General features: G+C 37.2%; 1 protein-coding gene across 1 annotated transcript; it reads right to left on the bottom strand.

Annotated features, from left to right (window-relative positions):
• Nucleotides 1-514: 514 nt before the first annotated feature.
• Nucleotides 515-11,964, bottom strand: LOC100814404 (pre-mRNA-processing-splicing factor 8A). The gene is made up of 26 exons (XM_003546876.5): nt 11,471-11,964; nt 11,062-11,185; nt 10,851-10,943; nt 10,311-10,701; nt 9,566-10,052; nt 8,655-9,445; nt 8,442-8,527; nt 7,739-7,921; nt 7,287-7,601; nt 6,894-7,198; nt 6,363-6,817; nt 6,160-6,286; nt 5,555-5,796; nt 5,356-5,479; nt 5,084-5,273; nt 4,844-4,951; nt 4,456-4,709; nt 3,718-4,334; nt 3,532-3,638; nt 3,094-3,348; nt 2,537-3,010; nt 2,190-2,351; nt 1,848-2,045; nt 1,486-1,764; nt 1,069-1,311; nt 515-918 (listed from the first exon to the last, which is right to left on the bottom strand). Exons 1-26 carry the CDS (start codon nt 11,740-11,742, stop codon nt 724-726), a joined length of 7,077 nt encoding a protein of 2,358 aa, XP_003546924.1. The 5' UTR covers nt 11,743-11,964; the 3' UTR covers nt 515-723.
• Nucleotides 11,965-13,759: the final 1,795 nt, after the last annotated feature.

Here is a 13,759-nt window from a genome sequence, read left to right as displayed (position 1 = left end):
TATTGAGATCCTAAATTTTCAATAAATTCATAAATTATTAATTTGATTATATATATATATATATAATCGTCATATATGATCTCTTTATCACCTTTTTCTTTTGGGTCGATGATAACACTCCCGGTTATTTAATGGAACTAATCATTTGTATTATGATTCGACTCAACTGATCGGACTGAAAAATGCGTGAACCCAAATTCTTAGTTGAGTCATGACAGCAGTTTGTAGGTCGAATTAAATATTTATAACATAAGAATCACCTTTACATACACTTATTCAGTTACATCCTTTCGTAATTTTCTGAAATCTAATTCACTTAATATAATGCTAAACAATTATAACTTCAACTTATGATATAAATGATAATAAATAAATAAAATTCTAATTTAGCCGCTTAAAAACCCGATTGTTCCACTCACCCCGGCTTTTAGTCAACTTAAGGAACTATTAGCAAGCAGAATTTTGCTTCTCTAACTCTTTACACCCCTTGAAAAAGATGAGGAATGCTGCAAAGTAAATCAACTCATGTAGTTGCTTTTGCTTGGCCAAAAACTCAGCTCGGTAGAAATACAGAAGCAGATAGTAATTATGTACAGAGCTATTATACCGTTGTTACAAAATCCCTAGGATGAACAAACAGTAGATGATACAACATATTATGACAAGTTTAAAAAATTAAAGGACTTGCCACTTATATATCTCAAACAAAAATATTTTTATCTCTCAAGAGAATGTATCCTCTCGATCTCCCTCAGCAGCTGTCTCCACTTCCTCCATATTGCTGAACTCTAAGAAATGGGTTGGTCTATGGTCCTCGTGGTAATATTCCCTAGGAGTCCCGAGCTTCACTCCATATTTCATCCCTGATGCGTGTCTCACCCCCATGAAGTTGTAATTCCATGGACCATTATCAGGAACCTAGGAAATTGTAGCAAAAACAGAAACAAGAAAATCAGTGAACCAATAATAATAATCAAAATTTTAATAAAAAAATATAATCATTAATGTACTAATATAATTAATTATATAAACACATCTAGACAACTTTTAGCAGGGCAGGAAATTTACCATGTAGAAACCAAGGAAGCGATCACTAAGGAGCATCTGAACCTTCTCATAATGGGTGGGAAGGTAACCATGTGGATTGCTTCCCGTATCCTTATTTACACGCCCCCATTCGTAACCAGATGGAGTGAGCTTATATGCAGTTAAAGAACAAGAACCAGGAGTAAAGCTGCAAGTCAAGATAATACATTTCTCCCCATCCCATTGCTTATTGTTCTCTAGGATCTTGGCATGTGAAGTGAGATCCTGCAATGATGATTTCTCAGGTGAGACAATGTACAATGAATCATAAATATATTTCCCTGACAAGAGGTAGGGGAGCGGCAATTGTCTCGAAAACTACATCTACATTTTTAGATTTGTTTAAAACCCCACTCTGGTAATCGAATTAAACACAATTGCAAATTGAAGTAACAAAACCTGAGGCGACAACTGAGGAAGTTCATTTGGTTGAGTATGCATCCATCCTAAAGGCTCCAAATCATTCAAGAAATCATGCTCTGGAAGAGCTGATGGCAGATGAACTTGTTGATGTGTCCCCCATTGTGGTGGCATCACAATGCAGCGAATTTCTTTAACCTGAGGATTATCTGGAGGACTTACGCCATACATGTACCCAGAAATTTGTGTTCGAAGATCTGCTATGCATATAAACTTTTTCAAAATGTTCTTTGGCATAATATAGGTGTATCCAGTTTCCTGCACCACAAAATCTGGTATTTAGCATGACAGGAGTTGTAAGTGCAACACAATGGGCAACAATGAAGAAAAATGGCACAAACCTTTATATCCTCAGAGTTCACATATATATGGTTCACACGAAGGTATAAATTTGTGGCTGATATTGCTCGGACACGCCAATCAGTCTTGGAACCAAAAGCAGCTTGCTCATAAGGACTAGTGGTGGTTACTATAAGTTCTTCACCATGAACATTTGTAGTCTTTGTTGTCACAGCTGTCACCTGATTTGCTTCATGGGCCTGCAAAATAATAAATACAAAAGCCGGGTAAGTAATTCAACAACAAAACAGTGAGAAAATCAAGTCTATGCAATGAAAAAGAATAAAGAAGGCAGAAAATAATCTTAAGAATTATGTCCAAGAAGAAGCAAAAAATAATTTAACCTGTTTCTCAATCTCTGCAATCTGTTGCCGCTGTTGAGAAGGTGGAGTAATCTCAGCTCCAAGTATAATATCACGAATCTCAGACTGAGTCAAAGCTGAAGTATTCACATTGTTTTTCTTTGCATAATCTGATAGTATAAGATCTCTTAATGCAACCTCCACCTGTGAATGCATCATGTTTTAAGACATAAATACCAAAGGGGAATAGAAAGCTGCCGAATCAGAACTACATATAACTTTACCAGCAGCAAATAAATGACAGTTATGTAGCAACTATTTTTTAGTTTAAAAATTGAAGTTACTACAGTATAAAACATCAGAAAATTACAAATGAAAATTATAACTACCTTCATCCATTGATCATCACTTAGAGAAGGCCAGATGTGATGAGGTTCCGTGATGATAGTTTTATCGGGCTTAAGCAACATTTTTGCCTTTTCATTATTCACATGAAGTGCACGAAGAATCAGAATCAGCCTGGAGAATGCAGTGTATGAAGAAATACTCTTCAGCCAGTCATCATAGATGTTGAACAAAACCATTTGGGGTTCTGTGGCCTTCAAGATAAGATCCCCAAATTTCTCAATTTTCAAACATGCCTGGAAAGGAAGTTGCAGTTCACTTCCTTTAATAACAATGTTGGGGAAGTCCAGCAGGTGAACCTCCAATGGATCCAACATTCCTTTACGAGTGACGATAATTTGCTTTGGTTGTTCTTCAACAGGCAAAGACCTTACAAGAGCAGCAACTTCTTCTGCTGTTTTCCACTTCGCCAACTGCCCAAGTCGCTTCTGACCAGCCCACACACTGGTATGAATAACCTACAAGGCACAATATGAAAGATCAATAGCTAGACAACTAATGTTACAAACACCTCAGCAAGGACAACAGAACATAAACAAACCTTGAGAAACAACTGCCCAGTCCTTGGATTGAAAATAAATATAGCACCATTGATGGGCTTAGTTGTAAGATTTCCTTCAAAAGTCTTGTGAATTGTAACACGATACACATTAGTATCATCAACAAACCATATTATTTGGTTGCTGAATATCTCTCCATAGTTTTGGGAAGACAAATATGGTTCAGTAGGCTCAGAAGAGTACAACTGCAAACCTTTCCTGATCCGTTCCCTCAACACATACAGTGCAGGATTTGACTGCATATGCACAACATTATTAGTAAAACAGATAACACACACTAAGATTCAACACTATGGTCACCATAGCTTAGTAAGATGATGTTAATATAGATTAAAACATATCATAATTACATTTTTATCCCCACCCCCCCAAAAAAAGTACATGTATCCAAGAGGTTAATAATTGTGTAACAGACTTACCTTCATGATCTTATTCATGGCCTGCTGAAGTAGTGGTTTTGACCCTGGGAACCAGTTCCCAAACGCAGAATGCAAGTTATATGCCAAATCAAGGCCAATCATCACCCCTGCATGGAAAGCCATGATGTAGTTAACTCTACATATACAAGCCACATAATGGAGAATAGTAAAATGATAGAGATATACCAGTAGGAGATGGGTATATAGACATGTTATCTGTTGTGTAGTCCATAAATTTGGCCCGAGTGTAACGCTCAATATCATGAGAGTCATAATCACCCCATCGCAGCTGAACATCAATCCAGTACTTATTGCTTGCCTTCTGATCAAAAACATCCTTAGATTCACCTACAAGACTAGGCTTTGACATTGGCCATCTATGGGCAGCAAAGAGAAGAATGTCCGCACAAGAACTGTTCATTTTGTAGCTTTTCCTTGGATGGATTGTTTCCTTCTGAACAGTTTCAATCTCCAAAGCATCCAACTCTTGATCCAAAACCTGACAGAGATCCATAACAACACTCTCGTGGATCTTCTGCCACAAGTGAGCTCTGAATATCTGAATAAGGGATATCTTCAAAGTTGGTATTTTTCCATGCATGAAAATACCAGTCAGATCTAGCTGCACTTGGAAACCCACATAAACATTGGCTCGGTTAATGGTTGGCGACCACCATAGTGTAAATCTTCGGTTGGGTATCTGGTTTAGACCAGACCTCTGAGCATTGGTGAGCTTCTTATACTTCATAGATTCCTCAAAACCAGATGCCTTTTCCCAGAAAAGACCTTCCCAGGTTGGAAAACTAACAGTGAAAAATAACAGTAAGTCAATTACAGCTTTTTACATAGTAGACACACAATAACAAGAGTCAAATACTAAACAAGAATACCCCAAATTCAAACAGCAAAACAAGCCAGACTTACTATGTTCCTTTGAATAAAGTATGTTCAAGAATTCCTTCAACTCCTCCAAGGGCTTGAATAACATCAGTACGGTAATTGTTCAGGTTCCACAATTTCCCATCATGCCTCTGATGTGTCCACCAGAAGGGATTTTGTTTTAGAACTTGGTACTGCTTGAAATCAGTCCGCACCCTCCATCCTTTATCATAAGCCAAGGTGTGTCTGTCCTTTTGAAACAAAGTGTTTATACGTGGTATACCTCTATCCCATGAATCCTGCAGAACAGATCAACAATAACTTACTAAGTAAACCAGTAGATTTGTTCCAAGAAAAACACAGGAACATTGCCTCTATATAATCCATATGATAACCAAACATTAAGATCATTAAAAAGGCATCAGAAACTCACTTCCAGATCTTCAAGGGTCAAACGTCTGTTTTGAGCCTGTGCTTCCTGCCTCTTCAAAGCATATTCAGCCCAGACACGCTGTGAATCAATGAACTCGCTCTCCCAAGGCTGCATGAACCACGAGAACATAAAAATATGAAGTACATGCAAATATTCAAATATATGAATCTACATAAATCATATGCAGAAGGCAAATGCACACAGATTATTGCATTTAACAAGGAAAGAATTGAGGTTCACCTGTATATAACGATAAAGGTTGGGAATCAGTTGGTCCTCCTCATGACTCATCCCACTCCTGAAGTGGGTTACTCCAACATCTGTCTGCTGACTGTATCGGAGATCACTTTGTGGAATCAAAATGTGACCCATGGACAACATTCCAAGCCCTCCAATTTCTTTAGGGGTGTAGAAAATGACAGGTGGAAACCTGATAAAGAAACAGTAGCATAGATTTGAGCATTTAAACCCAATAGTTATGAATAAAATTATAAAAATATCTAATTATTTACCTGCTAGGCATCTTTGAGTTGAGTCCAATCTTAATACGAGTCTGAATTTTATTTTCACATTTGACTAGCAAATCCAACAACTCTTGGGTATGCACAGTTGCCTCCCGGAAATAAGTCATGAGTCCTGATAAGAATCAAAGACAATAAGTAAACTGATGATAACCTCTAAATAGAGCTCCTACAATTCAACTTCACTTACCTATTAAAGCTGTATTCCACTTATTGACAATTTTTGTGAATGTAGTAGAACCGGAAGACATAAGAATCTGTCTCACACGATTCTCGAACACTTTCATGTGCTCATCATCAACTCGTAAGAAAGCAACAGCTGTCCTTTCTTTCGTCTGTTCATTCTGGAGATTCCAGACACCATCTCTTGTGTTACTGAATGCTTCTTGAGTCATTCTAATTTTAGGAAGTATCCTTACTTCAAATCCACACCTAAAGGTCATTGACAGATGTCAGTAAAGATAGCTTCATTCATCATATACATAGGTTAAAGGAAAATCCAAAACCCCAAAAACAAAAAGATCAACAACCTATCAATGACAATTTGGTACCAAGGAAATTAACAATTAGAAACGCAAAGTTTCCTATGGGAAGCACAACTGACAGAGCCAGACCAATTAAAACTATATTTTCAGTCACTATCATATCAGGTTAGACATCCAAGCCCAGTTTAAAGTTCTGAAAGACTTCAATGCCAAGTGAAGGTCAATGACATGCATAACCTCTTCCATTTCACATTACATGGAAAAAAGGGGAAGGGAAAAAAAAACATTATAACAATTAATCAATACTCACATGCTAAAAAGCAAGTTTGGATTATCCTTGCTGTAAACAGAAACAAAACTGTTCTCCCACTCCAATGTTGTGATGCTTCGAGGAAGACGATTCTTCATATCCCAAAAGACACTCCTTCCAAGATTGACTGAAATTATAACAATTAAAATGTTAAATATATTAAGACCAAAAGGCCAACATAAATAAAAGGAAGAAACAAATACCATCATGTTTCATGAGCCTCATTCTAGCATCTCTTGGCCAACACTTCTTATTATTGTACCCCACCATGTTCTCATTGTTAGGATCAGGGTGCTCAGTCAGATACCGCTGAATGAGATCCCGAGCCTCCTCATGAGTGAAACGAAATAATATATGAACCCGATCTATGTACCGAGAATAAAGCCTGATTGGATGCTTAGTCTCAACTTTTGTATCCCAGTAAGTAATGAATTCGTTTGGCATCTGTGGTGGGCCAGCAATCTCACTGGCTCGAGTCAGTCCAAGAAGTAAAAGATCTAATACCAGCCCATAATACTGAACAACAAAGGAAGCAAACTGCAGGCCTCGTATAAGACCATATGAATTTGTATGGCTCATATCCTTGTATGACAACACAACATTGTTCTTTGCAGTGACATAATCAGCAATATTATGGTCTAGAACCAGTCGCAGAAGCCTGCGACATCAAAAATAAATTTAGCAGAGAAATAACCAAGTACATTCACAGAGTGATTTACAAAATGAACACATACCTGTTTAGCATTGTTAAATCAATCTTCTCAAAGAATTTCTCGAACTTAGTTTGCAGCATCACAACACACTGACCCTCACTGGTGTCCCATATACTTTGCAAATTGTTTATACCTTGACACCATTTGTAAACTAAAAGGGGAGGAGGCTCTGAATCTGCTGGCTTGATCCAGTTGGGGAAGAGATGACGCTTGTCACCTTCATACCACAGGTATTGATCCAGATATGCATCTGTAATTTTCTCAAGAGGCTCTATCTCGTAAACTGGAATCAGGTAGCTATATAAATCCATAAACTCTATCCCAACCTGTCAAAATAAAACAAAACAAAATTATACTCGTACTGTGCTAGGAATGGACATCCTAAAGCTAACTAAATTAATTATATCGGCATACTTCTTTGAATGCACGCTGGGTGAGCAAGTGCCGCTTGATTCGCGATAATGCCTCATGTGGATTGTCATAAGCTTGCTCAATCAGCCCCAACTCTTCTCTTTGCAGTTGATTTAACCTCACAGCAACACTATAGGATTCTTTCAACTTCTCAAGCGCAAGGATAAGCAGCTTGGTATCATGCTTATATGATAAAGGTGGAAAGGGAATAGGGGAGAACTTCCTAGATTCCAACCAATGTACAGTTGTTGTATAGATGGCAACAGCTTCTTCAGGAGTAACATATGGACCATCTTTCAAATAATTGTGTTGGCGTTCCTGCAACAGGCATCAATGATAAGGAAGCGACTTCACAGATAATTATTAAATTTTCTATAGAACTAACTCAAACAACAATTCTTTGAAAACTGAGCCAGCAAAAAAATTATATCAATCATAGAGAACAATAAACACACCTGTTCTGCCTTCAGCCAGAGGCGTGTCAATCTTCCAAGATTCTTACGACAAACAGTCTTATCCACAGTTGCACCTCTTCTTATACGCTCACGATTATAATGAGCAACATTTGTCCACCAGTCTGCTTTTGATTTCACATATCGAAGAATCATGTTCTCAATGGGAACAGGCAGACCAGGAACCTACACATTACAAAATATATCAACAAGACCATGAAAGAGAGAACCAAATTCAAACAACGCCAAATAAATTTTTTAGAACAAAAAATGCATGGCCTCTCTTTGCTACAATATTTGAATCAGATTTCAGAAAACTTTTGGAACCAAGTTTCTGTTGCTTATTGTGTCTCACTATGCTCAGGACCTAGAACAGCTTATAGGCAAGCAAACGAGACATCTTAGAAGTGCTCTCCAAACCAACATGTGTTTAGTTTTACTAAGTCACCAGCAATATAATTTAGTGCGTGTTTGAATGAGCTTTTTTTCCAAATAAAGGCATTTTTTCAGCTTTCTGGGAGATTACTAACCTAGCAACGTGTTTAGTTTCATTAATTCACCAGCAATACAATTTAGTGCATGCTTGGATTAATTATTTTCAAAAAGAACAATCACTTTTTTCGACATATCAAGAGACTATTTCTCCAAAATTAATCTGAAACGGAAATATCATTAGTCTACAAAATACAATAAAATAGTCTTTTACCTTCCAAGGAATATTTGCTTTCCAGCATCGCCATGCCTCACTCAAATGTTGCAATATAGTTCTTGCCTTATTTTGCTTTATACCCTCTGCCATCAAGGAGGAAAACACCTTAACTTTAGTATATCCCATAGGGAAAAGAAATAGCAGAAACCACTCCGTCAAAAGAAACTCAAAATCAGAAAGAATAAATGTTGTTAAATAAAAAATGATTACCTGGCATGGCATCAAGCACATCATGCATAACTGCTGCCCGAAGCTCTAAGTCAAAGTGGCTCTCAACACGCTGTTTAGTTACAGTCTTAGCCACTCCTTTTGAATGGCGCCCCTCAAACTGCCGTGCAAGTAAATTGCCCAACCATCGTTCAAGAAGGGGCACAATACCACGAAGAAAGAATAACCAAACCCTCCACATCGGTGCCCAAAACCCACACCCAGGTCCCTTCCCAACAGGCCCAGTGTTAAAGCGGTAGTAAATCAAGTGCTTCAGATCCTTGCACATCCTTATTTGCCGCATAAGCCTGTACTTGTACCGATACATACCAGTCAACTGTCCAACATGTGAAAAAGTATACTGCAGACCATCTGCCAGCTGAAAAGCATCAACATTCCCCAAACGGAACTGAACATTGGCATCAACCACAAGTTTCGTCAATCGGAGGATCTCACGACAGAGATGGAAAGCATTACCAAATCGTGATTTCTTCCGCTCTTTTGTAGTCAAGGTTTTCACAGGCTTTAGATTAAAATTATAATCAAGGTGAAGGTAGTTCAAATTTTTCCTGTGTATCAGCAGATTCAGCATGTTATACCCCTGCCGACAAACTTGAAGACCTGCCTCAACCCAATCAAGTTCAGTGGTTTGGAAAAACTTTGTTGCTTGGAGAGATCGGAACAAGTGCTTCTTTTTTTGAGCCTTGGGAGGTCTATGATGCAGCTCATTCAACACAAAACATTTCAGCAACTTTTGATAACTAACTCGAACTTTAACTGGATATGACGGAGGACTGTTGGACAATTAAAAAAATAGTCAATTTTCCTATCAGACTCTTAAGAGAAAATGCAAAGTCACGTGCATAATTAACAAACAAATGACATGCAAGAAATCATACAAGGCCACAACTTACCAATGCTCTTTATACCACTCTGACACAAGAGGAATATCCTCTGCCCGCCTCATGCGACCAGATCTCATGTTAAAAGGACGAGGAGCAAACAGCAAAGAGATACCAGCAGCTGTGGTGTCTGTATAAAGTTGTGTATCTTTAAGCAAAGGCTCCACACCATCTGGCAATATCCAATCATCATCGTCATCCTCTTCATAAACTCTCTTCTCACGCCGCTCCTTGTTAGCACTGGTTATTGGATGTATCAGGGGATCATAATAAAATGCAGGTAGATCAGGATCTTCAGCTTTTATAAACATGATCATGGGAGTATGATACACACAAAGCTTTACTTTCCGAGGCCTGTTGTTATAAAGGTGAGGAAAAGCAATTCTATACTCTGTCCGAAGTGGTGACCTTATAATGAGTTTATTGATGTCATTAAATTCATTCCAGTCCTCATCTCCCTTTTCCATATCACGGTAGAGAGGCTCAAATTTAGGTCCACCTGGAGGACATCAATAACAAAAAAATCAATGCAGGTTTTTGACTCTCCATATAATTCAAATATGCATAATATTATTTGCAACATAGTTTTCTATGCCTTTTACAGCTCATTAAAATCTGCATTGTTATCTAATTTTATATTTAACAATATCTAACTCAATGGATAACACAATCAATATCTAACCCAGTAATTATCCATTAAGTATTAATACTTTTTGATATAAATAGCAATAAATATATTCACAAAACAAATAATTACCGGGTATGCACATGTTCAATGCCTTTGCTGTAAAAAATGATTCCATGTCAAACAAGTAGAAATAATTGCGGTCAATTAAATCAGAAAGAAGCTGCCCAGCTAGCCGATGCAAAGTTGCCATTATAGGAAGGGAAAGATGCCATTTCCGGTAACTAGGACCATTTATGAGCTTTGTTTTCACAAGCGGTTTATGGTCATAAAACCAAGTATACACGGCAGAATCTTCCTCCTCATCTAGCTCCAGCTGAATTGGCTCTAGAGGATCAACATCTAAAAGATTATCAGCATAGTCTAGTGGAGGCTCCTCATCATCAAATGGAGGAAACCGCATCCTCTTAAAATGACGACGATCTCTTTTCTCCCTTCGCATCATGATCCACATGGTACCCCACTGCAAAAATAGTTTGTTTAGTGCCAAATTATGGAGATAAAAAATTGCTGTGTCAAGATTACAGACAACATAGCTGACTTTATCTATAACTGTAACTTCTTCGAGGAGTTGCTGCATGTATACAGTAGAAGGAGAATAGAACAACAAACCTGAGCAAGATAAATAGGCTCAACGACCCATGGTATTTCATTGACAAATGTGATAGCCCCAGAAATATGGTACAAGACCTTCACATCTCGGACCTACATTTTCCAAAAGTAAATTTAAAGATACTATTAGTACGGGACACAGTACAGTGAATCAAATGAAGAGAAGGAAAACCAGACAGCAAAGATCGATCAAAACATGAGGAACTGAAACCTGCTCCCACGGCATAGGCATATTTTCCAGAAGTTTGTAAACTGCATGTGGTATGAATTTAAGTGCTCCAAGATAAACACGTTTGTCATGACGATATTTCTTTGAGGACATGTCACCATGATCCCTGAAAAAGAGAATTACAATTTAAAACACTATAGCACCATAATTAGATTGGAAAATAAATAGTCTCGGAGATCCTTTTTCACGGTTCGCAACACGGAATAACATAGTTTCTAATAAGCTATCAGCTAACCCTAACAAACTATCAGCACCATAAATTGTAGTAGTATTATAACGCAGCATCCTCACACCAGCAAAACCAAACAACTTCAATCTCACTTATAAATAGGTTCATCAACTAACTGTGTTTCACGAGCAGGATTCAGATTCTGAAAGGAAGAACACTTGCCTGATGATTTTCCTGACATGTTCGGGAGGCATGTCCTCTTTCTGCGTCTCGACAAACCCGAATTTCCTCTTGTCGCTGTACCGCTTGGAATTCAGCTGCTGCCATTTTCTAGCCTTCTCCTCGAGGCGCGCCTCTGCATCGGCCTCGGTCTCCATGGGAGCTGGAGGTGGAGGCGGCGGTGGAAGCACCGTGTAGGAGGGTTGCGCGGCCGGAGGCGGAGGAATCGGAGGAACGGAAGTTCCAGGCGGCAGAATCTGGCCGTTGTTCCACATCTTGAATGTTGAAGAGACTCTACTCTACCCTTCGGAAATTGAAATTGGGATGATTGGGGATAGTTTCAGAGCATGTTTTTGGTGGAATGGACGAAGAGCCTTGGCGGGCTCTGCACAAGTATTCGTAGGTTCGTTCTAGGGTTTGGGTTTATGAGTGAAATGAAAGGTAAAATGAACAGAGCTAACTGGGTAGTGAAAGAGGAACTCAAATGATACTGCCTGGGCGTTATTAATGGTAGCACGTACCACCTCTTTTCTGATGTACAGCCTTCACAATTGGGTTGGGTTATCTTTACTTGGGCTCTATGTTTCACCCCAATGTCATAGGCCCAACTTTTTCAGACATCCCTATTGTATCACTGAAATAAAATAGATTAAAAACATTTTATATAAATTTATTATTAACAAAAATCAAGAGACAATTGTTACTCAATAACTTTCTTTATTTCCGGTGTTGTCTATCCCACTTTGTTATTCATTAATTTTTCCTGTAAACATAAAATTATTTTCTTCTTTTTACATCTTATCTAATATCTCATATCTCTCTTATTAGGTTGAATGTCCTCTGATGTGAGTTATCAATCCACTCTTAGTAGTGAAATGGGTTTTTTTTTTTGTAATAAATAATCACTTTTTTCAAAGAATGGTCCATAACTTTCATTCAAACAGTTTATATACCTGCAAACGATTTAACCAATCCAACCCATGTTACAACATTTGCACATTTAGATGCTATAATTGTACTATCAAGAGGATTAGCAACCAAAGGTATTTCTCTAGTAGTAGATCCTTTAAATTCAACCTCAACTATACTCCAGCCTCTAACAGGAGATCTTTGTTTGTTGCTTGAAGTACTATAAGTTGTTTTAAGCCTTTTGATGTCATGGTAGTTGTGAGATAGACTAATTTTTCACTTCATCGAATAAAATATTTAAAACATTTTATTTTAGTTAGAAATTGAAAGTACAGACTATCTTAATATGGTAAAAGCAATTGTTAATATATTTTTATTCAAATATTTTATCATTTTTTTTTGTGTTGTAAGGGTTGAAAGCCCGAATTAAAACCTATGAAAGAACAATACAACATACACATGCAAGAAATGTCCCTTTTAGGTACAAACATATCAACTGCGCTCCTTACAAATGCATAGCATAAATGGGCTCTATTGCACCCTTCATCAATAACTTTAATATAAAGTTGAGTCGAATTCCACATAAATCCTTCCTTTCAAATATCTATCTCAAATTAGTGGCAACACAAGGCAAATAGTCCAAAAATCAACTTGAAGGAAAGAGTAATGTCCCAACTTGTAAGAATGGGATATGACAAATAAACTAGGAGGATTACATATAATTTCATCACAAAAAAACTTCTCTTCTACCATTACATTGAATGGTAGAATGAAGGTTTCTTATGGTTGAAAAAAAGTTATTTTCATACTCTTGTGATGAAAAAAAGTTGTTTGTATACTCTTGTGCACTTAATGGCAATCTCACTTGTGTAATAATTGTTTGCATTATGTCATGTCCTCGTGTATGAGTAGATTGTTAAATATCATAATTACCAAAACTTCAAGTTAAATTGTTTGATATCAAATTTCTATCTCTAACTTGACATTTTGTTTATTTATTCTTCACATCAATGTCCTACATGAAGCAAATGAAATTGTGGAAAGAAAAAAAAAATACAAAGTGAATGCACATAACATGTTGATTAAAAAAAAAAACGTAATAGCTAGCATCAAAATGTTTTGATTTTTCTCATTTTGTCTAGCTCATTTAAATTGTTCTCTGATGTATTAAATTCATAGTTTTGGACTTAGGGATCATAGCGAGTTAAGTCTAGTATCGATAGTGATTTCTTGTTACCCACCCAATTAAGAAAAATTCGTGTCGACTATCAGTCGGGTACCTGTTTTAAAATTATTTGTGATTCTTTTTTATATCCATGGATACTTCATTTAAAAAAAAAAAACAACGACTCTTCTAAAATATACTTTATCAAACAAATCCTT

The sequence above is a fragment of the Glycine max genome, chromosome 15 (genome assembly GCF_000004515.6).
Source record: "Glycine max cultivar Williams 82 chromosome 15, Glycine_max_v4.0, whole genome shotgun sequence".
In the NCBI taxonomy this organism is placed as follows: domain Eukaryota; kingdom Viridiplantae; phylum Streptophyta; class Magnoliopsida; order Fabales; family Fabaceae; genus Glycine; species Glycine max.
The sequence above is the reverse complement of the archived record's forward strand: the minus strand, read 5'-3'. Positions and strand labels throughout refer to the sequence as shown.